Genomic DNA, 24,284 nt, shown 5'->3' on the forward strand with positions numbered 1-24,284 from the left:
CCATCTTGGCTCACTGCAGCCTCTGCCTCCTAGGTTCAAGTGATTCTCCTGCCTTAGCCTCCTGAGTAGCTAGGGCTACAGGCACGTGCCTCCATGTCTGGCTAATCTTTGTATTTTTAGTAGAGATGGGATTTCACCATATTGGCCAGGATGGTCTCAATCTCCTGACCTTGTGATCGGCCCGCCTTGGCCTCCCAAAATACTGGGATTACAGGCGTGAGCCACTGTGCCAGCCTATTTCCCACAATACTATAATGGAGTAGGGCTGATGGTATCTATGGATAAGGAAACAGTAACAGTGACTTTACTGGAATCCCACTCTTATTATGTAACAGAGCTATATTTTTATGTTGGCTATTACAACTTTAAGATGGTCAAAGTTCTCAAATAAAATGTTTTGTTACTTCAATAAACCTTGGAAAATTTATGATTTAGTAACTCTGATACTTAACTTAGCAAAGCTGTGCAGTGGCAAATGGGAAAAGAAAGAACATAAGCCCATAAGCCCAGGTAGTTATTTGTAAATGCAAATGCACGTTTACAAATACATCTTAATGTACTTAACTTACAAGTATGTTAAGAAGAGTACTAAGATTTATTTCCATGATAAAGAGGAGGTATTTAAATCAAAATGAACATCTGTGAATCTAAACATTCCATATGTACTTTAGCTCTGGATAGAATTTAAAATCTAACTGAAAGGAATTAAGTACTTGAAAAATGACTTATTTTGAATAACTAAATGTGGTACTTGACCCTAGACTGGGTCCTGGACTGCAGGATGGAAAAAAAGGATAATAGGTAAATATTATGGACAATTTTAGTCAATGAATTTAACATTTAGATGAAATGGACAAATGGATAAATTCCTTAAAAACTACCAAAGGCTTACTCAAGAAGTGATAGATAATCTGAATATCTGTGTGTGTGTGTGTGTGTGTGTGTGTGAAGAAAACTCCAAGCCAGTGATTTCATTGGTGTATTTTGTTACTCAATAAAGGAAGAAATAATGCAGATTTTATACAAACTCTTCCAAAAAGTACAAGAAGGAACAGCATTTCCCAACTCATTGTCTGATACCAAAACCAGAGAAAAATAAAAGAAAAGGAAATTATCATCTCATATCTTTCATAAACTTTGCTGTAAAAAATGGAAAAATTTTAACAAAGACCAACAATATATAGAAAGAATAATACTTAATGACTAAGTGGGGTTTATTCTGGGAATGTAAGATGCTTTTAACATTTGAAATTTGATCAATGTCATTTACCACATTAACAGGCCAAAATAGAAAAATCAGATGGTGATAATTATCTTAGTAGATGCAACAAAAAGTTTTTGACAAAATCCAACATCCATTCATGATCTAAAGCTGTCAGCATATTAGGAGTAAAAGGAAACTTCCTTAGCCTAACTGAGGCAATCTACAAAAACCTGGAAAAGTGACAGCTTTCATCCTAATATTGGAAACAAGGCAAGGATTTCTGCTGTAACCACTTCTATTCAACATCATACTGGAGATCCTAGATAATACAAAATGCATAAGATGTAAATAAAATACACAAAGATTGACAAGAAGTACAACTGTCTTTATTCATAGGTAACATAATTATTTCCTATGTTAAAGGATGTAAAGTTAAAAGCATATACACAAAAGCTACCATAGCAGTTGATCAGTGTTGTGGGGTGCAGGGTCAGTGTAGAAAAATCGGTGTTGATTTAAGAATTAACAAGGAGAAATTGATATAAAAAATAACAGTACAATTGTACCAATAATGAAATTTGTAAAGATGGGATTTAAAAATTATGTAGAAGACCTATACATTTGAAACTGCAGATCCTTTATTCTTTAATTAGGGAAATTAAAGAAGACCTAAATAAATGAAGAATTATACTGTATTCCTGGACAGAGAGACTAAATATTGTTATCAGTTCTTCCCCAATTGGTCTATGGATTTAACTGTTCCAAACAGAATGTCATCATGCTTTTTTATAGATATTGACATTTCTTCTGCAGCTTCCTTACCTCTCTCAGCCTTCATAGAATTGAAGAGAGGTAGGGTCTTACTCTAAATTAGGCTTTGGCTTGAGGAAATGTGGCTGGTTTGATTTTCTAAACAGACCACTCACATCTTCTTCATATCAGCAATAAAACTGTTTCACTTTATTAATCATTCACGTAGTCAGTGGAGTAGCACTTTTAATTTTCTTCAAGAACTTTCCTTTGCATTTACAAACTGGATAACTGTTTAGAACAAGAGGCCTAGCTATCAGCCTATCTTGGCTTTCAAAATGCCTTCTTCACTAAGCTTAATCATCTCCAACTTTTGAGTTAAAATGAGAGACATGTGACTCTCTCTTTCACTTGAACACTTAGGTGACCATTGTAGGGTTATTAACTGGCCTAATTTCAATTTAGTTGTGCTTTGGAATAGCAAGGTCCAAGGAGAGGGAGAGAGATAGGGGATGACCAGTTGGTAGAACAGTCAGAACACACACATTTATTAAGTTTGCTGTTTTATATGTAATTGTTTCAAAACAATTATAATCATAACATCAAAGATCACTGATCGTAGATCAACATAACTGATAATAGTAATGAAAACATTTGAAATATTGCAAGAATTACAAAATATGACACAGAGACATCACGTGAGCAGATATTGTTGGGAAAATGGCACCAATATACTTACTTAATGTTGGGTTGCCTCAAACTGTCAATTTGTAAAAATCTGCAAAGAGCAATAAAGCAAAGCGCAATAAAATGTGATATGCCTGCATCTAGAATATATTAAAAACCATTATGATTCTGTAACAAGAAGACAATCTAATTAAAAAATTAAATCCATACAAACAGTAGGTGAGTAAGCCTGTGGAAAGATACTCAATAACATTAATCATTAGGGAAATTATATTAAAATCACAACAAGCTACCACTACACACCCACTTCAGATAAAGTTTAAAAGATTGACAAGGCCAGGTGTTGCTGAGGATTAGAGCCACCGAAACTCTCATATGCTGCTGGTGGGAATGTAAAATGGTACAACAATTTGGAAAACAACGAGTTTTTTAGTTTCTGAAAAAGTTAAACATGGCTGGGCACAGTGGCTCACACCTGTAATCCCAGCAACTTTGGGAGAGTTTTATAAGATGAAAAGTTCTGGAGATTGGTTGTACAACACTGTGAATATATTTAACACTACTGAAGTCTGTACTTTAAAATGTCTAAAATGGTAAATGTAATGTGAATTTTTTAACAATTAAAAAAAAAATCCCAAAACCCAAACTGTTTTATGTTCTAGTAACAGTTATTATGTCTCAGTCCTGGGCAAAGTGAGATAAGATATAGCCTTATGGAGACCACTTTAAACATAGATGTTCCTTAAAAGGTAAATCTTTTTGAACAGATGACGATGAACCTGGAGGGTAAATTTAGAATATAGGTATTTTTGCATTTCTGCTTCTTCATATGCTGAGGGAATTTTAAGTAGTTGGCCCAACAAAATGCTCTTGAAGCAAAATCGGAAACAAAAAATCCCATGTGCTACAAAGGTAACTAATCTAGGTTTCTTCAGGGACCAGAACACCATGCAAATATTGGCTTTGGAAATAACATAATAAAGGTTATCTTCAACAGGAAAATACAACTGGGTCAGGTTTTTTATGAGGTGTACTGTAGTCCTTTTTTCACTGGGACCTCTGTGTTGCCTGTAGAGTAGAAAAGGTCCAATGTGTAAAAGAACTCTACTGTAGTAATCAAAAGAGCAAGTCATGAAGAACTGTAACTGGGAAATCAGTACACACCCCTACTGGCTAGCAGGCAAGCAAATAAAAGTGGACATAAATTTAAAGTACTGTAATATTACTGATGCACTAAAAAGATTACTGTTAAAGTTCAAAACTTTCAGATTTGGGCACTTTACAGTTATTTACACATTTCTAATGGAATTGTAAATTGGTTTGGTAATTTGAAGAATTTTTTCACAGTTTTTGTAACTTTGATTATACATTAAGAATTATATTTAAGGAAAGAACACAAATATATTCAAAATTATTTTACATTCACATTGATAATTTAGCATTTAATGTTCATTAGGTTGTTTAGTGAAAATACATGAAATTTACTTTTTAAAAAAATTAAGGACAGTGATTATTATTCTAAACTGCATCAAAAAATGGAAGGTTGATTTGTAGTAGCACGAAAGAGGGGAGGGAATATGCTATATGACAAGTAAAGATTCTTTTTGTCAGTTAGCTATGAGATGCAAAACAGCATCTACTCACTAAAGAATTTTTGTACTTTGTAGAATATCTTTGCTATTTAGTTGACCCTTGGTTCTCAGAAAATCATTGGCTTGTAATTTGACCTTTTGCTCTATTGTGTTTTCTTTTTTATAATCTGCTTGACTTTAATGAGTATTTTTCCAATGTTTCATTTGTTTTTGCAAGGTATTTTGCCATCCTTTCTTTCCATGATGTGATTCTTCATGCCAAGAAGAAAAAGATGTGTCTGTAGTTAAAATTACCTCATCTTTGGTGTTTTTCAGCCTAGGATCACTATATGTAACTAATGCTATTACATCACAAGTAAGACAAGTTCCAATACTTTTTTTTTTTCCTTGATCTGCAGAGATTCACCAACAATAGCAAATTACAGACTGGCTTGGAAAGCAACCCATGTTCAGTTTGATCTTGGCAGTTTAATGGTATATTCCTTTACAGTATTATTTAAATGTTTTATATTGCTTTTTCTTCCTTATGTATTTGTAAGTTCATCAGCCCTGTGATGAATTTACGGAGAACTCAATATTCTCTATAATACCCTAGCACTCAATTATGCATGGGATGTGTGCACAAAACATTTTTATTGAATGGATAAAATGTAACCTCTTTGATTAATTCGGGAAACTAAAATAAAATGTTTTTTAATAAGTACAAATTTTCTGAAGCACAGATGAAATTTAACTTCATATGATTCTGCCAAATGTGATAGAATGCATTTCCTGCTCAATATGTAATAATAGTCAAGAGAGCCAGAATACCCCTGAGCCGATTACCAAAGTAGGAAGAAAGAAGAAAAATCACAAACATTTTAATAAATTAAATCAATTCACACACATCTAAATAATTGTAAATTATTTAAATAATTAAAAATCCCTTATTAGCAATGATTGTCATATACAAAACCAAGAGTTTCACGAGTTGTGTTTTCTGTCTTTGTAGGATTTGACTTGGTTGAACACTAACTCTTTTTAGGTCTGATTTGATTTTTTATTTGTTCTTTGGTCCTGTGTTAATTTTTATGAGCTTATTATGCACTTAAATTCATTATAGTTTATTTGTCCCAATTACTTATTATATTTGAACTTTTTCTTTTTCCTTGGATGTACTTTATTATATATTTGATTTCAGTATTATGTCACATTATTAAATAATGCTTATTGTTATCACTACAAATGAAAGTAAAGTTGTGAGTTATATAAAAATTAAAAATATATGTGAAAATACATATGATCGCATTAAGATTTACCTCAATTTAATGTTGTTCCCTCTTTCAGCTGTTCTTGAAGACTAATTAGTTACACTGGACATGCTGCTGTTCTTTGCTTTGGGATTGCTTGTACATTTTGTGTTCTTTGCCTCCATCTTTGACATTTATTTTACATCTCCTCTGGTTCATGGAATGACTCCTCAGTTTACACCATTGCCTCCTCCAGCGAGAAGATTAGTGTTGTTTGTTGCTGATGGCCTTCGAGCAGACGCACTTTACGAATTAGATGAAAATGGAAACTCTAGAGCACCGTTTATTAGGTAAGCATGTAAACAGATACAGAGACATCTCTTAAAATGTTATTCTGAGTTAAGTAAACTGCAAAATATCTTACTGCTTATTGCTCACTGGGTGTGGGGTGATGATGAGAAAGAGAATAGGGCACTTGTATATTTGCCTTTGTCTTAAAGGTTAGCACTAGATGCCAGTTTATTTCCGCCTAGGTATTATTTCTACTGTTGTTGAAGCTGATAACCAGTGAATTGAAATGGATGGACTTAGCTGCTTTAGCTAACTTCTCCTAATTTCCCTAATCTGGCTCAGGACTCACTATATTATTTTTTTCTTAAAAAAAAAAAAACTCCTTATTTTATAAAGACAAGCATAAATATCAATGAATTACTAATTTCAGTGATGTTTATCTAGAAAATATGGATTTCAAATTAAGACACAATCTTCTATAAAATAGGATAAAGCCCTTCCAAGTTTATATCACTGTTTAATGTAACTTTGGCTTCTATTAAGTGGCATTTCAACTACACAAAAGTTAAAAGGACTATATGATAAAAAGAAATATTTAATTTCTTGGACTTACAAGGTGCCTACAAACAATTGCTCTTTTTCTGATTAGAGGCAACTCCTGAGAAGCTTTCTAATGGTGTTGTGGAGAGATTAAAATCAAATTCTAGAGGAAATTTCTCTAAAATATTCTGTCTTCCCCCATCCCCATCTGTCATCATTACCTCCTATCACTTTACTCTGTTTTATTTTTCTTTATAGTACTTAACATAGTGAAAGTTCCACGAAAGCTGGGACTTATCCACTACTTTATCTCCAGTTCCTATAATATAATGGGCGACTAACAAATATTTGTTGACAGCTAGAAGAGTGGATGAACTTGAATGTTGTGTTGAATTTTCAGAAATAAATTTATGATGGCTCAAAGAAATGCATAACATATTGAGGAATAAAAATAAATAAATGAGTGACTCAAGTTAATAGGGGCACATTGAGGGAAAATAAGATCAAACCAAGGTTGGGTACAGTACACAAAAATGTGTAACAAATTTCTATTAATAATTAAAATATTTGGGTGAATTTCTTAGTTGCCAAAGAAAAGAGAGAAATATACTTCATTTCAAAATTAAGAGGATAAAAATATATGGGTAAAATGAAGTCAAGTTTTTCTGGTGGCACTTGTTTCTCCTTTGGGTCTTAATAAAGGAAACTCTGTGGGCTCAAACAGTTGATGTTTTGTGTTGTGTGCCATTGTATATTTACAATTTCAGGAATCCCCTGGCTTCTAAACTAGTTTTTGAAAAGTTTTGTTTTTTAAAAATGATTTCAACTAATGCTTTTAAATAGAATGTTCACATTTCTTTATACCTCCCCTTTCTGTTTAAGTCCAGTTTTGGTTATGTAACTCAAGAAGTTTAAGAATATTTCTCTGTTATATTTGCTCCAGTGTTTTTGAAACGGTTTACTTATTATGTATGTGTTTCACCAAAACCGCTTTTATTATTAGGTAAGTCAATAATAAAAGAACTGACACCAGTACATATTTTTCTTCAGAATGTATTGAGAGGCAGATATTTATCTTGAAAAATATTATTGATGAGTTTGCTATTTCATGACTTACTGCTCTGCTGGCCTTTCACCTGTAATGCATCACTTGTAGTTTTGCTTTCTTCCCCAAGTTATGCAGATCACTGTGATACAACTTAAATAATGTCGACACCTTTTAGCAAAAGAAACTTTTGCTTGTTTTAATCTCAAATTTGGGGATATAATGGAACTCCTAATTAGTGGTGTAGCCACTTTCCCTCCCCTTAGTTTTCTATTTTAAGAATGTTTCAACTACACAAAAATTGAAAGGGCTATATGATAAACATCTGTATACCCTTAACCTAGTTTGACAATCTTAACCTTTTTTCATAATTACATTCACTCTCTCCTGCCCCCTCCATTACCCCCACCACAAGGGTGCCCATGTGCACCTAGTTTTTTTTTTTTTTTAATTGTTTTATTGTATTGTACTTTAGGTTCTGTGGTACATGTGCAGATCATGCAGGGTTATTGCATAGGTACTTACATGGCAAGGTGGTTTGCTGCCTCCATCCCCACCCCCCATCACCTACATCTGGCATTTCTCCCCATGTTGTCCCTCCCCAACCTCCCCACCCCCCACTGCCCCTCCCGTAGCCCCCTCAACAGACCCCAGTGTGTGATGCTCCTCTCCCTGTGTCCATGTATTCTCATTGTCCAACACCCACCTATGAGTGAGAACATGCGGTGTTTGATTTTCTGATCCTGTGTCAGTTTGCTGAGAATGATGGTTTCCAGATGCATCCATGTCCCTACTAAGGACACGAACTCATTGTTTTTTATGGCTGCATATATTCCATGGTGTATATGTGCCACATTTTCCTTGTCTGATCTATGATCAGTGGGCATTTGGGTTGGTTCCAGGTCTTTGCTATTGTAAACAGTGCTGCAGTGAACATACGTGTGCATGTGTCTTTATAATAGAATGATTTAGAATTCTTTGGGTAAATACCCAGTAATGGGATTGCTGGGTCAAATGGAATTTCTATTTCTAGGCCTTGAAGAATCACCACACTGTCTTCCACAATGGTTGAACTAATTTACACTCCCACCAACAGTGTAAAAGTGTTCCTATTTCTCCATATCCTCTCCAGCATCTGTTGTCTCCAGATTTTTTGATGATTGCCATTCTAACTGGCATGAGATAGTATCTCATTGTGGTTTTGATTTGCATTTCTCTAATGACCAGTGATGATGAGCATTTTTTCATATGTTTATTGGCCTTATATATGTCTTCTTTTGCAAAGTGTCTGTCCATATACTTTGCCCACTTTTGAATGGGTTTGTTTTTTTCTTATAAATCTGCATTAGTTCTTTGTAGATTCTGGATATTAGCCCTTTGTCAGATGGGTAGATTGCAAAAATTTTTTCCCATTCTGTTGGTTGCTGGTTCATTCTAATGATCGTTTCTTTTGCTGTACAGAAGCTCTGGAGTTTAATTAGATCCCATTTGTCTATTTTGGGTTTTGTTGCCAGTACTTTTGGTGTTTTAGTCATGAAGTCCTTGCCTATGCCTATGTCCTGAATGGTTTTGCCTAGGTTTTCTTCTAGGATTTTTATGGTGTTAGGTTTTATGTTTAAGTCTTTAATCCATCTGTAGTTAATTTTAATGTAAGGTGTCAGGAAGAGGTCCAGTTTCTGCTTTCTGCACATGGGTAGCCAGTTTTCCCAATACCATTAAACAGGAATCCTTTCCCCATTGCTTGTTTTTGTCAGGTTTGTCAAAAATCAGATAGTTGTAGATGTGTGGGCTTGCTTCTGAGGCCTCTGTTCTGTTTTATTGGTCTATATCTCTGTTTTGGTACCAGTACCATGCTGTTTTGATTACTGTAGCCTTGTAGTATAGTTTGAAGTCAGGTAGCGTGATGCCTCCAGCTTTGTTCTTTTTGCTTAGGATTGTCTGGGCTATGCGGGCTCTATTTGGTTCCATATGAAGTTTAAGGTGGTTTTTTCCTGTTCTGTGAAGAAGGTCATTGGTAGCTTGATGGGGATAGCATTGAATCTATAAATTACTTTGTGCAGTATGGCCATTTTCCTGATATTGATTCTTCCTAACCATGATCATGGAATGTTTTTCCATCTGTTTGCGTCCTCTCTTATTTCCTTGAGCAGCGGTTTGTAGTTCTCCTTGAAGAGATCCTTTACATCCTTTCTTAGTTGTATTCCTAGGTATTTTATTCTCTTTGTAGCAGTTATGAATGGGAGTTTGCTCTTGATTTGACTCTCTGTTAGTCGGTTGTTGGTGTGTGGGAATGCTTGTGATTTCTGCACATTGATTTTGGATCCTGAGACTACTGAAGTTGCTTATCAGTTTCAGTAGATTTTGGTCTGAGATGATGGGGTCTTCTAAATATACAATCATGTCATTTGCAAATAGAGATAATTTGACTTCCTCCTTTCCTAATTGAATACGCTTTATTTCTTTTTCTAGCCTGATGCTCTGGCTAGAACTTCCAATACTAAATTGAATAGGAATGCTGAGAGAGCGCATCCCTGCCTAGTGCCAGATTTCAAAGGGAATGCTTCCAAATTTTGCCCATTCAATATGACATTGGCTGTGGTTTGTTTTAAATAGCTTTTATTATTTTGAGATATGTTCCGTTGATACCTAGTTTATTGAGAGTTTTTAGCATAAAGAGCTACTGAATTTTGTCAAAGGCCTTCTCTGCATCTATTGAGATAATCATGTGGTTTTTGTCTTTGGTTCTGTTTATGTGTTGGATTATATTTATAGACTTGTGTATGTTGAACCAGCCTTGCATCCCCGGGATGCAGCCTACTTGATGGTGACGGATAAGCTTTTTGATGTGCTGTTCCAATAGGTTTGCCATTATTTTATTGAAGATTTTTGCATCTGTGTTCATCATGGATATTGGCCTGAAGTTTTTGTTTTTTGTTGAGTCTCTGTCTGGTTTTGGTATCAGGATGATGTTGGTCTCATAAAATGATTTGAGAAGGATTCTCTCTTTTTGTATTGTTTGGGATAGTTTCAGAAGGAGTGGTATCAGCTCCTCTTTGTATGTCTGGTAGAATTCAACTGTGAACCCATCTGGTCCTGGACTTTTTTTGGTTGGTAGGCTATTAATTGCTGCCTTAACTTCAGCCCTTATTGGTCTATTCAGGGTTTCAGTTTCTTCCTGGTTTACTCTTGAGAGGGTGCAAGTGTCCAGGAATTTATCCATTTCTTCCTGGGTTATGTGCATAGTAATCTCTGATGGTAGATTGTATTTCTGTGGAATCAGTGGTGATATTCCCCTTTATCATTTTTTATTACATCTATTTGATTTTTCTCTCTTTTCTTTTTTATTATCTATTTTGTTGATCTTTTAAAAAAAACACCTCCTGGATGTATTGATTTTTTTTGAAGGGTTTTTTGTGTCTCTGTCTCCTTCAGTTCTGCTCTGATCTTAGTTATTTCTTGTCTTCTCCTAGCTTTTGAGTTTTTTTGATCTTGCTCCTCTAGCTCTTTCAATTTTGACGATAGGGTGTCGATTTTAGATCTTTCCTCACTTCTCATGTGGGCATTTATTGCTATAAATTTCCCTCTAGACAGTGCTTTAAATGTATCCCAGAGATTCTGGTACATTGTGTCTTTGTTCTTGTTGGTTTCGAAGAACATCTTTATTTCTGCCTTCATTTCGTTGTTTGTCCAGTTGACATTCAGGAGCCAGTTGTTCAGTTTCTATGAAGTTGCATGGTTCTGAGTTAGTTTCTTAACCCTGAGTTCAAATTGGATTGCACTATGGTCTGAGAGACTGTTATGATTTCCGTTCTTTTGCATTTGCGGATTGATTTACTTTCAGTTATGTGGTCAGTTTTAGAGTAGGTGCGATGTGGTGCTGAGAAGAATGTGTATTCTGTGGATTTGGGGTGGAGAGTTCTGTAGATGTCTATTAGGTCCGCTTGGTCCAGATCTGATTTCAAGTCCTGGATATCCTTGTTAATTTTGTCTTGTTGATTTGTGTAATATTGACAGTGGAGTGTTAAAGTCTCCCACTATTATTGTGTGGGAGTCTAAGTCTCTTTGTAGGTCGTTAAGAACTTGCTTTATGTATTTGGGTGCTCCTGTATTGGGTGCGTATATATTTAGGACTGTTAGCTCTTCTTGTTGCATTGATCCTTTTACCATTATGTAATACCCTTCTTTGTCTCTTTTGATCTTTGTTGGTTTAAAGTCCACTTTATCAGAGACTAGGCTTGCAATTCCTGCTTTTTTTTGCTCTCCATTTGCTTGGTAAATCTTCCTCCATCCCTTTATTTTGGGCCTCTGTGTATACTTGCATGTGAGGTTGGTTTTCTGAATACAGCACACTGATGGGTCTTGACTTTTTATCCAATTTGCCAGTCTGTGTCTTTTGATTGGGGCATTTAGCCCATTTAGATTTAAGGTTAATATTGTTATATGTGAATTTGATCTTGCCATTTTGATGCTAGCTGGTTGTTTTGCCCATTAGTTGATGCAGTTTCTTCATTGTTTCGATGCTCTTTACCATTTGGTATGTTTTTGGAGTGTCTGGTACTGGTTGTTCCTTTCCATGTTTAGTGGTTCTTTCAGGAGCTCTTATAAGGCAGGCCTGGTGGTGACTAAATCTCTCAGCATTTGCTTGTCCATTAAGGATTTTATTTCTCCTTTGCTTATGAAACATAGTTTGGTTGGATATGAAATTCTAGGTTGAAAGTTATTTTCTTTGAGGATGTTGAATATTGGCCCCCACTTTCTTCTGGCATGTAGGATTTCTGCTGAGAGATCTGCTGTGAGTCTGATGGGTTTCCCTTTGTGGGTAACCCGACCTTTCTCTCTGGCTGCCCTTAGCGTTTTTTCCTTCATTTCAACCCTGGTGAATCTGATGATTATGTGCCTTTGGGTTGCTCTTCTTGAGAAATATCTTTATAGTGTTCACTGTATTTTGTAGACTTGAATGTTGGCCTGCCTTCCTAGGTTGGGGAAGTATTCCTGGATAATATCCCAGAGAGTGTTTTCCAGCTTGAATTCATCCTCCCCATCACATTCTGGTACACCTATCAAACGTAGATTAGGTCTTTTCACATAATCCCATATTTCTTAGAGGCTTTGTTCATTTATTTTCACTCTTTTTTCTCTAATCTTGCCTTCTCCTTTGATTTCATTGAGTTGATCTTCAATCTCTGATATCCTTTCTTCTGCTTTGTCAATTTGGCTATTGAAGCTTGCATATGCTTCATGAAGTTCTCATGTTGTGTTTTTCAGCTCCATCAAGTCATTTATGTTCTTCTCTAAGCTGGTTATTCTAGTTAGCATTTCATCTAACCTTTTTTCAACGTTCATTGTTTCTTTGCATTGGGTTAGAACATGTTATTTTATCTCAGAGAAGTTTGTCATTACCCACCTTCTGAAGCCTGTTTCTGTCAGTTCATCAGATTCATTCTCCATCCAGCTTTGTTCCCTTGCTGTTGAGGAGTTGTGATCCCTTGGAGGAGAGGTGTTCTGGTTTTTGGTGTTTTCATCCCTTTTGTGCTGGTTTCTTCCCATCTTTGTGGATTTATCTACCTGTGGTCTTTGTAATTGGTGACTTTCGGATGGGATCTCTGAGTGGATGTCCAGTTTGTTGATGATGAAGTTCTTTCTGTTTCTTAGTTTTCCTTCTAACAGGCCCCTTTGCTGCAGGACTGCTGGAGGTCCACTCCAGACCCTGCTTGCCTGGGAATCACCTGTGGGGGCTGCAGAACAGCAAGGGCTGCTGCCAGTTTCTTCTTCTGTTATCTTTGTCCCAGAAGGAAGGATACCTGCCAGGTGTCAGCCAGAACTCTCCTTTATGAGGTGCCTCTTTGGATATATGGGGGTCAGGGAGCCACGTGAGGAGACAATCTGTCCTTTATTAGAGCTCAGGTGCTGTGCTGGGAGCTCTGTTATTCCATTCAGAGCTGCTGGGCAGGTAAGTCTGCTGCAGCAGAACTCATAACCACCTCTTTTCCCAGCTACTCTGTCCTGGGAAGGTGGGCTTTATTTAGAAGTTCCTGATGTGCTGCTGCCCGTTTTCAGAGATGCCCTTCCCAGCAAGGAGGTAGTCTAGTCACAATCTGCCAGTAGAGGTGTTGCTGAGCTGCTGCAGTCCCTGCCCAGTTACTGTGTAAACTTCCTTGCAGTTTTGTTTACGGAGGTAAAGTTAGAACTGCCTTGGTAGTGGTGGACTGTCTTGGTAATGGCAGATGCCCTTCCGCCCCCACAGAGCTTGACCATACTGGGTCCAGCTGCGTTTGGCTGCGAAACTCTCAAATCAGGGCCTATCAGATTGCTGGTCTTTGTGGGGTGGGACCCGCCAAGCCTGATCACCTGGCTCCCTGCTTTTGGCCCCCTCTTTTTCGGTCGAATGGGTGGTTCTGTCTCCCAGGTGTTCCAGGCGCTAGCTGAAACAGCCAGCCAGATTTGTGTGAGGTTTTGTGTGGAAACCTGCGGCACTGGCTGTTTCTGTGCTGGAAACTCATGGTGCTTTTTGGACTGGGAATATCCTGGTCTGTGGGCTGTAAAAACTGCAGGGGAGGTGCAGTATCTGAACTGGAGTGCTGGGGTGTATGGAAAAGCCCCCGATGGCCTCTGTTAGGTAGTAAGGGGGGGTCCTCTGGGGATTGCACTTCTAGGGTGAGGCAGTGCCCCACCCTGCCTTGGCTCATCCTTCCTGGGCTACACTACTGTGCCACCAGTCCCATTGAGACGTGCCTGGTACCTCGTTTGGAAATGCAGAGATAACTCACCTTCTGTGCAGCTCTTGCTGGGAACTACCCTCCAGAGCTGTTCCTATTCGGCCATCTTGCTCTGCCCCTATGCACCTAGTTTTAATTATTTTTTCCTTAACCGTTTGAAAGCAAGAAACTTTATCTCAAACACTTCAGCCTATATCTCTTAAGAACAAGGCGTTTCTCCTAAATAGCCACAATACTATCATCACACCTAATGCAATTTAACATTGATATAATAATATTATATGTTTTATCTGTATATAACAAACCACGTCAATATTTTGTGTTTTTTTTTTTTTTTTTTTTTTTTGAGACGGAGTTTCGCTCTTGTTACCCAGGCTGGAGTGCAATGGCACGATCTCGGCTCACCGCAACCTCCGTCTCCTGGGTTCAGGCAATTCTCCTGCCTCAGCCTCCTGAGTAGCTGAGATTACAGGCACGCGCCACCATGCCCAGCTAATTTTTTGTATTTTTAGTAGAGACGGGGTTTCACCATGTTGACCAGGATGGTCTCGATCTCTTGACCTCGTGATCCACCCGCCTCGGCCTCCCAAAGTGCTGGGATTACAGGCGTGAGCCACCGCGCCCAGCCCTATTTAGTGGTTTAAAACAACAGTCATGCATTTCATCTGCTGGTCCTGTGCAGTGGTTGAGTCGTTCTTTGTTAGTCTTACATCAGCAAATTCATGCTGCTGCATTCAGCTGGTAGATGCTCAGAATGAGTTCAGCTGGGATTTGAAAGATTCCTTTCCTTCTTAAGTTTCGACTGAACTTTTTGCTCTTGATTCCTTCTGTAATTATCTTATTTTTCTAAAGCTTTATGTGAGAGTATCTAATCACAGTCTACGTTAACTGTTTGTCTTTAATATCTTTTAGGAATATAATAATGCATGAAGGCAGCTGGGGCATATCTCATACACGTGTGCCAACAGAATCTCGGCCAGGTCACGTAGCCCTGATAGCCGGGTTTTATGAAGATGTCAGTGCAGTTGCCAAAGGTATTGTCAATTTGGACAATCTTATTAAATGAAAAATTTGTTAAATATATATTACTGCTTTACTAATGAATTATGTCCCTAAGTGAAGGTATGTTTTGAGATACTTTGGACAAATGTTTTAGCGTGCCTTACTGACATGAACACCCACTGGTATTGAGTCCAGAATGAAATTTTAGTATTTCATTATCCTGTGTTATTTAAAGAGTTTGGGTTGGATGGAAGCATAATTTTCCTAGATATTACTCTCGAAAGTTCAAAAATGGTTTTGTGTTTCCGTACGAAGAAAATTATCTATTGTTAGTTTTTTTTAAATAGTGGTATAATATGCATAATACAAAATCTATTATTGGTTTTGCATTTGTTCTCTGACTAATGTAATTATTATTTGAATAATACTTCTTTAGGGGCTTATTGTAACAAGTATATATTACTGTTACTGCTTTCTTTTTTTCTGAAGGATGGAAGGAAAATCCTGTAGAATTTGATTCTCTTTTTAATGAAAGTAAATACACATGGAGCTGGGGAAGCCCAGATATTCTGCCTATGTTTGCCAAAGGTAAGAGTCATTGATTATATTCCTCTGGTAGTAAATAGGGAATAAGTCAATATGGTAGTTTTCTATATATTATTTATCTACTCTATTTATTGATTTTTACACATATTTTCACATTTTTAACATTTCTGAAATAGGAATGTTTAATTACAATGAATAGATGTGTCAGTTTAACTGGCAATGTTTTTTTCCTTCTTAGTTATACTTGGAATATTGGCACATCATACAGTTAGATAGTATTTTGGATTCAGTTAAATGGTATATGACTCTATCACTTAACAGCTTTATAATCTTGAGCAATTTTGATAACCTCTCTGAGCTTCGAGTTCCTTTTCGTAAAATGTGATAATATTAGTTTCTGTCTCATAGGTTTCTTTTTAAAATTAATTTATATAATTCATGTCAAATATTTAGCATAGCGCTTATCACATAACTTTATTATAATGATGATGTTGATGTGTGGTTCATTATACTTTGGTAAATCATTTTGAAAGTTAGTAGATATTCATATAAAGATTTAAACATTGGCTGGGCACAGTGGTTCATACCTGTAATCTCAGCACTTTGGGAGGCTGAGGCATGTGGATCACTTGAGCTCAGGAATTCGAGACCAGTCTGGGCAACATGGCGAGACCCACAATCTCTACAGCAAACAAAAAATTAGCTGAGCATGGTGTCATGTGCCTGTAGTCCCAAATACTCAGGTGGCTGAGGTGGGAGGAGCGCTTGAGCCTGGGATGTTGAAGCTGCAGTCAGTCATGATCATGCCACTGCATTCCAGCCTGGGCAACAGAGCAACATTCTGTCTCCAAAAAAAAGATTTAAATGTTAAAATGTATGGTTATAATTCCCATATTAATATATTGAATATGCCGTATGTTTTGGCATTTGATATATATGGCATTTAACATAATTTATTTAAGTTGATGTTTAATATATTGAATATGGCATTTAGATTTGTTATTTGTTTATATGCATAATTCTGCAAATATTGGGACATCTCTTAATTAGAAAATTCATTTATATTATTTTCTAAAATCAGTTGGGTGAATTTCATGTCATTAAATGCTTTTAAGTGGGAGAAGAACGATTGATCATTTCACTTATCTGAAAGGATTTGTAACATACTTAGTCATGAGTGTAATTAAAATAATGGGAACTATTAAAGATTATTATGTGTTTAGAAAGCAAAATATAAATTGAGAATTTTACGTATGAAAGTCATAGTACATTATTATACTGGGTGGACCAAAAAAAACCTCAAACTGTTTGACATTTATGTATCACCTTCTTTGGAAAGCAGTTTAGTTTTTTGCGGGGCTGGTAGTGGTAAGGGTGAATTGAGTTGCTGTGGCTTATCAAACTAACCTTCCTATTTCTGGCTACAATGGATGGGACAGGACTAATACTTGAATTAGAAATAGTCTAATAGGAATGTTATAGTAACGAACAAAACCAGTCAGACCTTTTTATTTGGGATGTGGGAAATAAAATAGCTGAGCAGTGGAATGGGGTCATTAGAGCTGAACTGGTGCTATAAAGATTGTATTACTTTATTATATCTCTTTCTTATTACCTGCAAGAACCTATCAAACTCAGAAATTCACTAAACTGATTAGATTCCTAATACAGTCTTATATGAGATTATTATATCTGTTGACCCCTTCAAACTCTTTGGCAATAAGCAATATTTATTCTAAGTTGAGAAAAATATGCATAGTGTTTGAATAAGAGAAGTGAAATATTTGGATTTTCTTCTTATGTTAAGAAGGTTTGTACACCACACACTTCATTTACTTTAGATTGTAACATTCTAAGGGGCACACATGTTTTGAATAGTTTAATCCTTAAAGGGAGACAAATATTGTGCTTATTTTTGTTCTATTGCTTATTAGAATTGTGATTTTGGCATGTTAATTCACATATAATGGATCTGCAAAATTAATATATGTTATTTTTGAGGACAAAAGGCATAGAATATATTAAAGTATGCAGCATGGCCCATAACTCATAAATAAATGTTCATTATTACTCCCATTTTTCTCTTCCCCATCATATAATGCTTTGCGAAAATTCTAGTTATTCACAGAAATATGTGAATGAGTAACTCCTATTTTATGATAGTTTAAAAGATTTTGTAAAAAATTATTTTTTCCGAATTTCCTTTTCAGGTGCTAGTGGAGACCACGTTTATACATATAGTTATGATTCTAAGAGACAGGATTTTGGTGCTCAAGATGCAACAAAACTGGATACGTGGGTTTTTGATAATGTTAAGGTTTGTGCTATTGCGTGGTTATTATACAAAAAACATATTTTTACCTGAAGTATTCAAGTCTGTATCTCAAGTTTTTTCTGCTTGCATGAGCTTTGAAAGTTCTATATTGCAGCACATCGTTCTGAATTCTGACTTAATTCTAAGAAATTACACATTCTAGATAAACAAGAGAAGTTGTAAAATTCTTTGTTTCTATTAGTAAGATAAGCCCTAGATTAGGATTCAGGAAACCTGTTTTCATTTCTAGTTTGTGATTCATCGTGGGTAAATTTTGATCTTTCATTGACCGTGGAATCAGTCTCTTGCAGTAATGGACTATGTGAGATGTGTGAAAGCCTTTGGAAAAATGTTGTTCAAATGTAATACATTAATAGCAAAATGGATGACTTTTTAAAAGTGATACTTTAAAGAAAAATTAGATAAGTAGATTTTATAGGCAAAAACAAATTAGCAAATTAATCAAAATAAAAATCTATGGTTTCTTTAAGTACTAGAGTTTCTTGAACATTTTATAGTGACAATTATCATACTTTCATCAGAAATACAATAGAATTTATATTCTCAAAAATTGTGTGAAAATCTCAACTGTGGGCATTGGCTTTCTTTTACCAGTCCATTGTTCCTCATCTCCAAATAACAACTCATAATTCATCCATTATAAGACGCTTTCTTTGATTGACACTTCTTTTTTCTAGTAGTGTCTTTTGAACTGACTTTGTGGACTTCTCCATGATGTAGACATTTCTGTTTGTTTGTAAATGTACTTCGCAGTATATATTTGCCTTTTTCTTTGTATTTCCTTACCAGAAATTAAGTGCTCTAAAATTTATTACTAAATCCTATTTTTTTTTAAGGATCTTTTCTTTTTTTTTTTTTTTTTCTCCACTTGAAATTTTCTTTTTACTTTTAATATATACTTTTGTCAACAGGAAAAACTTTCAACTTAAATAAAATATCTTTAAGAAAATGATTAGCAAATTATTTTGCTAATCATCACTTCTTAATATAATATACTAATATTAATATCTGCATGAAAACCTTTGGCTTCTAATTTCATATGTGTAGCTAAAATCTCTCCAAAATCATGGAATTAATTCCATGTGAATGTACATACATAGATGGTGGCTGGCCTGATTTTCATGTCTTTCTTCCTTTCTTCATTTCAATACTACTAGTTTTGACACGGTAGTGAACATAAAAAAGGATTTGCATATGACTTCTTTGTAAAATATGGTAACAGTGGTAAACAATGTGAAGGAAAAATACAGACCATGAATATATCTTCAGAAAATTCTAATCTAGACTGGGCAGTTAGGGGAAGGCTAAGAGTTTTGAGATAATCTCTGAAGAGGTATAGGAGACAAAGAGATGGATAGGGATGAATTGGTATGGAAAGGTATCGCAGGCCAGCAGCACTATGTAAATCTTGGTCAAGAGCCAGCATAATGGATTTGAGGAAGTAAAAGAAGGGAGGTTAGTGTGGCAGGAGGACTGCCTGGGAGTCAGGTCTTAGAGGAGGCTACAGAGTCAGTTGAGGGTTTTACTTGAACTTCTTGTCCTGGCTAGAGACTCATGTTTAATTCAAGCCAGACAGTTTCCAGATTCATGCAGTTTTCTAATAAATTTTTTTTGTAACTGTGGTAAAAAAATATATGCAAAATACAGAATTTACTATCTTAAGCATTATAAGTGTTTGCAGACAGTCCCCAGCTTAACAATATTTAACTTAAGATTTTTCGACTTTCCACCAGTGCAAAAGCAGTACATATTTAGTATAAACCATACATTGAGTATGCATACAACCATTTGGTTTTTTACTTTCAGTATAGTATTCAAGCACTACATGAGATAGTAACTATTATCTCACTTATCTCACATTATCAACACTTTATTAAAAAGTAGGCTTTATGTTAGATGATTTTGCCTAACCGTAGGCTAATGTAACTGTTCTGAGCACATTGAAGGTAGTGTAAAACAAAAATAAAATTCTAACCCTCCCCTACCCCAACCATCTCAATGGACTTTCTCAGCCAGGGTGCTTTTAAAATATAACCTGAGAGACTAGTTCAGGCCATGAGGGGAAGTGGAGGTCAGACATGCCCTGTTATATCTCTCTGGTATTAACATCAATTCAGACCTTAAAGTCTGATAAGAAACATTTTATAGCTTATTCTCTCTGAAGCCTACTACCTGAAGACTTCCTCTGCAAATAAGAACTTTGGTTTCCACAGACTCTTATCTTAACCCAGACATGCATTTCTTTTGATCCCAGGTCTTTAGAGAAACTCAAGCAATTCCCAACCAGAAAATGTTTAAATTTCCCCCCCCAATACCTGCTTTGAGTTGTCCCGCCTTTCTGGACCAAACCAATGTATTTCTTAAATGTATTTGTTTGAAGTCTCTTGTCTCCCCAAAATGTATAAAACCAAGCTGTACCCTGACCACCTAGAGCACGTTCTCAGGATCTCCTGAGGGCTGTGTCATGGGCCATGGTCACTCATATTTGGCTCAGAATAAATCTCTTCAAATACTGGGTCTGACTCTTTGTTGACAGCAGGCCAGACTAAGCTGCGATGTTTTGGTAGGTGAGGTATGTTACTGGTGGAAGGTATCCAAATTACTGACAACAAATCTGTAAGGGTCAGCAGCAACCTAAATTCTTACCTCCACAGAAGAAAGACTTCGACTGAGGGGCATAAGGCAGGAGAAGAGACCAAGGCAGGAGTGGAAGTTTATTTGCAAAAGTTTTAGAATAGGAAAGAAAGGAAAGTATGCCTAGAAGAGTTCCAAGTGAGCACCGAGGTCAAGTGCGGTGTTTAACCTTGATCCTAGGACTTTATAGGCTGACCCCTTTCCATAATTCTTCCCTTAGGGTGGTGCACCTGCAAACGCAGTGCCATTCTTAACCTTGGGAGGTGAGTGTGCACAGTGCGTTTAAGAAGTTGTATGCATACCCATCTGAGGCTTTCCTTCCTTTTCTGGTGGAGTACCGCTGACGGACATACCATGCCATTTTGTCTCTTAACACACATGCGTGGGAAGTTGCATCTATCTTCTGGTGCTTGCATTCAGTTAACACTTTAGTGCAGCAGGTGTGGGCCATCAGGAAATGGCCTCTCCCTGATGCCAGCTGCCAGTTTACCACAATTAGAGAGGCAGTGTGATAATTGCTGAATCATCACTCAACATTCCTAGTGGGTTGGGGAAGAGCCCTCTCTTGCCCCACTTATGCCTGTCTACCTGTAACAGGTATATTACATGCATTTTTGACTTACAGTAGTTTCAATTTAGGATGGGTTTGTTGGGATATAACCCCATTGTAAGTGAGGAGCATCTGTAATTTAGTAGTGTTAAGTATATTCACATTATTGTGCAACCAATCTATAGAATTTTTTCACCTTGCAAAACTGAAACTCTGTACACATTAAACAATAACTCTTCCTTTCCCCTTCCCCCAACCCCTGGCAGCCACCTTTCTACTTTCTACTTCTATATATTTGACTACTCTAGGCACCTTATATCTTAAGTGGAAGAATACAATCTATGTCTTTTTATAACTGGCTTATTTCACTAACTATAATGGCCTCAAAGCTTCACCTGGGTTGAATCTATTCACTTTTAAAAACTCAGTTTGTGCATCATCTTCTCTGTTAGGTCTTCTGTGACTTCCCTTTGCTTTATCCTATTTCCATTTTGACTTAGATAACCCTCCTCTATATTCCCTTAATACTTTATTGTGCTGTGCTATAATTGTTCATACATTGACATATCCCCTTCAGTATACATCTTGGTGGTAGAGATACTGACTTTTTCACACTGTAAACTTCAAACCCCTATCAGAAGCTAGGCGCGGTGGCTCATGCCTGTAATCCCAGCACTTTGGGAGGCCAAAGTGGGTGGATCTCTTGAGGCCAGGAGTTTGAGACCAGCCTAGCCAACATGGTGAGACCCTGTCTCTACTAAAAATACAAAAAAATTAACCGAGCATGGTGGTGCATGCCTGTAATCCTAGCTACTGGGGAAGCTGAGGCATGAGAATTGCTTGAACCCAGGAAATGGAGGTTGCAGTGAGCTTAGATTGTGCCGTTGCACTCCAGCCTGGGCAATAGAGACTCTGTCTCAAACAACAACAACAACAAAACTATCAGGGAATTGTTTGGTACATAAATAAGTATATTAATATAGATTAGATCATACCTGTGTAATAGGGGAAAAATGACTTCAAAGTTTACTTCTAGCTTAGTAAAGATAATGCCAGCAGTAGGCAGCCAAATATTGATGCAGTCCAGGATGCTGTAGTGGTTCCACAATGTCATTGACATTCAGTCTCCTAAAGTTTTCCTCTAACTTCAGGGTATGAGTTTTCTCTTCAAGGTTATTGCATGACCCAAGGTAATCTCGGAGTTCCAGCCCTTATGTTAGTGTTTTAGGTCAACAATATGAAGAATAAAAAAGGACCTTCTCTTCTACTGAATTATATTTATTTCAAAGAGCCGTAGATCCACATAGCTTTATACTGAAATGTCTGACTTAAATCTCATTGGCCAAAACCACAAAGGCACATCTAGCTGCAAGAAAGGATAGAAAATGTTCATTCAAATATGAATGAACAGCACTTTTTACATAGCTGAATATATTGTACCAGTCATGGAACAAATTATAGATGTCATTCAAGTCATTTGCTCAGTTTTTTGTTTTTGTCAGCTTTCAATTATGTATCTAAATTGTAATTCTTTTCTCTTACAGAACTTGTCATTTTTGGGGTTAAGTAGAATGTATATGAAAGTTAGGGGACAATTTTATATTTTTGAGAAGGACGAGAGCACATTACATATTATATTTGTTTATTTCTATTCTTGAATAGCTAGTTTCTCTAATTGCACCATTTGTATTTTTTAACATAGTAATGAAGAATTATTTGAAAAAAAATACTTAAATACTTCAGACTTTTGTTGAAAAGTTAAACATCTTTTGTTAAAAGTTTACATCTTCTACAGTTAAAGGCATTTATGGGAACAACAAGATGCATCTTGGATAGCCTGTTAACTTATTTAAAATAATTTAAAAGTAGTCTTGATAGTTTTGCATTCATGTTCATGCATATGTGAATACAGGGTGAATCATTTGCCTTAGAAGGGCTTTATAAATCTAGTTTATTATTATTAAATTAACATAATAATCTTCAAATTTTATTTTAATTATTCCCAGCCTCACCCTGCCAAATAGTATTTTATTTTATTAATTGTATGCTTTTCTGTTATATGATTTGAAGAATACATTCTATTTGGGGCAAAGGAAGTAATTAGGAGGCTATTTGCAATGTTCTAAATTAGAGACTAGGTTGTTAGTACACAGGACAATGAGAAGTGGTTCAGTTCTGAAATATTTAAAAATAATAAATCATTCTTAAACTGATAACACCACTACTATTTTATTTTTGGCTCTTGCCAAAATGTCTTCAAACTACTGTATTTTATTAAGTTAGATATGGGATGAACAACATTATGAGATCTCAATGAAATTATGATCCCCTTTCTAACATCTTTTTTTTGGCCTTATGATAACACAGAAAACAGCTATTTCATTATTTGAACATAGATGTCTGAACTAATAGCAAAGACTTTGTGTTGGTAGGTCTTAAGCACAGATTTAAATGATGTGAGGTAATTTAATTTTGTACTTATGTGTAAATTCAAATGTTTTCATCAGTTTTATTTTTAAAATAAAACAAATAAATATTTTTAACTCATTTGTTATATGTAGGACTTCTTTTATCATGCCAGAAACAACCAGTCTTTGCTTTCTAAAATAAATGAAGAGAAGATAGTTTTTTTCTTACATTTATTAGGAATAGATACAAATGGACATGCTCATCGACCATCCTCAAGGTAATTTAATGCTGTTTTTAATTGTATTTTTTAAGGGAAACAGCTATTTTATTGAACTTTTAAGGTATTATAATGTTTTCTTTGGACAGAGCTAATATTTTAAATAACTACTGTAATGTATATTAAGTTCTCAATTATATGAGATTTCTGATATAGTGGTTAAAATCATATGTGCTGTATCCAGATGGCACATTAATATAAGTAAAATATATCCTGTATATATTCCATAATCTTCATTTACTGAAGCAGAGAAAATTTTTTTTATCTAAAATAGCTATATATTTTAGAAATATTTTCAGTGAATCTTGAAATAAACAGCATTTTGTGGAATTAATTTTTATATCACCAAAAGATGTAATTAGCTATTCCTTGTGTATTCCCTTTAATTAGTATTGTATCTAGCAAATAAATTGTATAGATTTTTGTATAGCATAATTCAGTAACACTCCTTATATATAAAACAGCAAATATTTTTCT

The 24,284-nt window shown here is 35.8% G+C and overlaps 1 protein-coding gene across 9 annotated transcripts in view; it reads left to right on the top strand.

The window, feature by feature from the left end:
- Window positions 1-24,284, top strand: part of PIGN (phosphatidylinositol glycan anchor biosynthesis class N) — a 145,721-nt gene that overhangs the window by 13,313 nt on the left and 108,124 nt on the right. For 2 of the 9 annotated variants that reach the window (XM_064379069.1, XM_064379070.1), the window contains 6 exons: window positions 4,451-4,588; window positions 5,560-5,812; window positions 14,967-15,088; window positions 15,546-15,644; window positions 17,813-17,919; window positions 23,683-23,807. In XM_064379069.1, the coding sequence (XP_064235139.1) occupies window positions 5,592-5,812; window positions 14,967-15,088; window positions 15,546-15,644; window positions 17,813-17,919; window positions 23,683-23,807 (674 nt within the window). In that variant the 5' untranslated portion in view covers window positions 4,451-4,588; window positions 5,560-5,591. Of the gene's footprint in view, window positions 1-4,450; window positions 4,589-4,631; window positions 4,708-5,559; window positions 5,813-7,151; window positions 7,297-14,966; window positions 15,089-15,545; window positions 15,645-17,812; window positions 17,920-23,682; window positions 23,808-24,284 lie in introns of those variants that run through there. The other 7 variants (XM_064379071.1, XM_064379072.1, XM_064379077.1 and 4 more) reach the window with 5 other exon arrangements.

Source organism: Aotus nancymaae, unplaced genomic scaffold, assembly GCF_030222135.1.
Source record: "Aotus nancymaae isolate 86718 unplaced genomic scaffold, 86718_ANA_hifiasm-v0.15.2.pri h1tg000020l, whole genome shotgun sequence".
In the NCBI taxonomy this organism is placed as follows: domain Eukaryota; kingdom Metazoa; phylum Chordata; class Mammalia; order Primates; family Aotidae; genus Aotus; species Aotus nancymaae.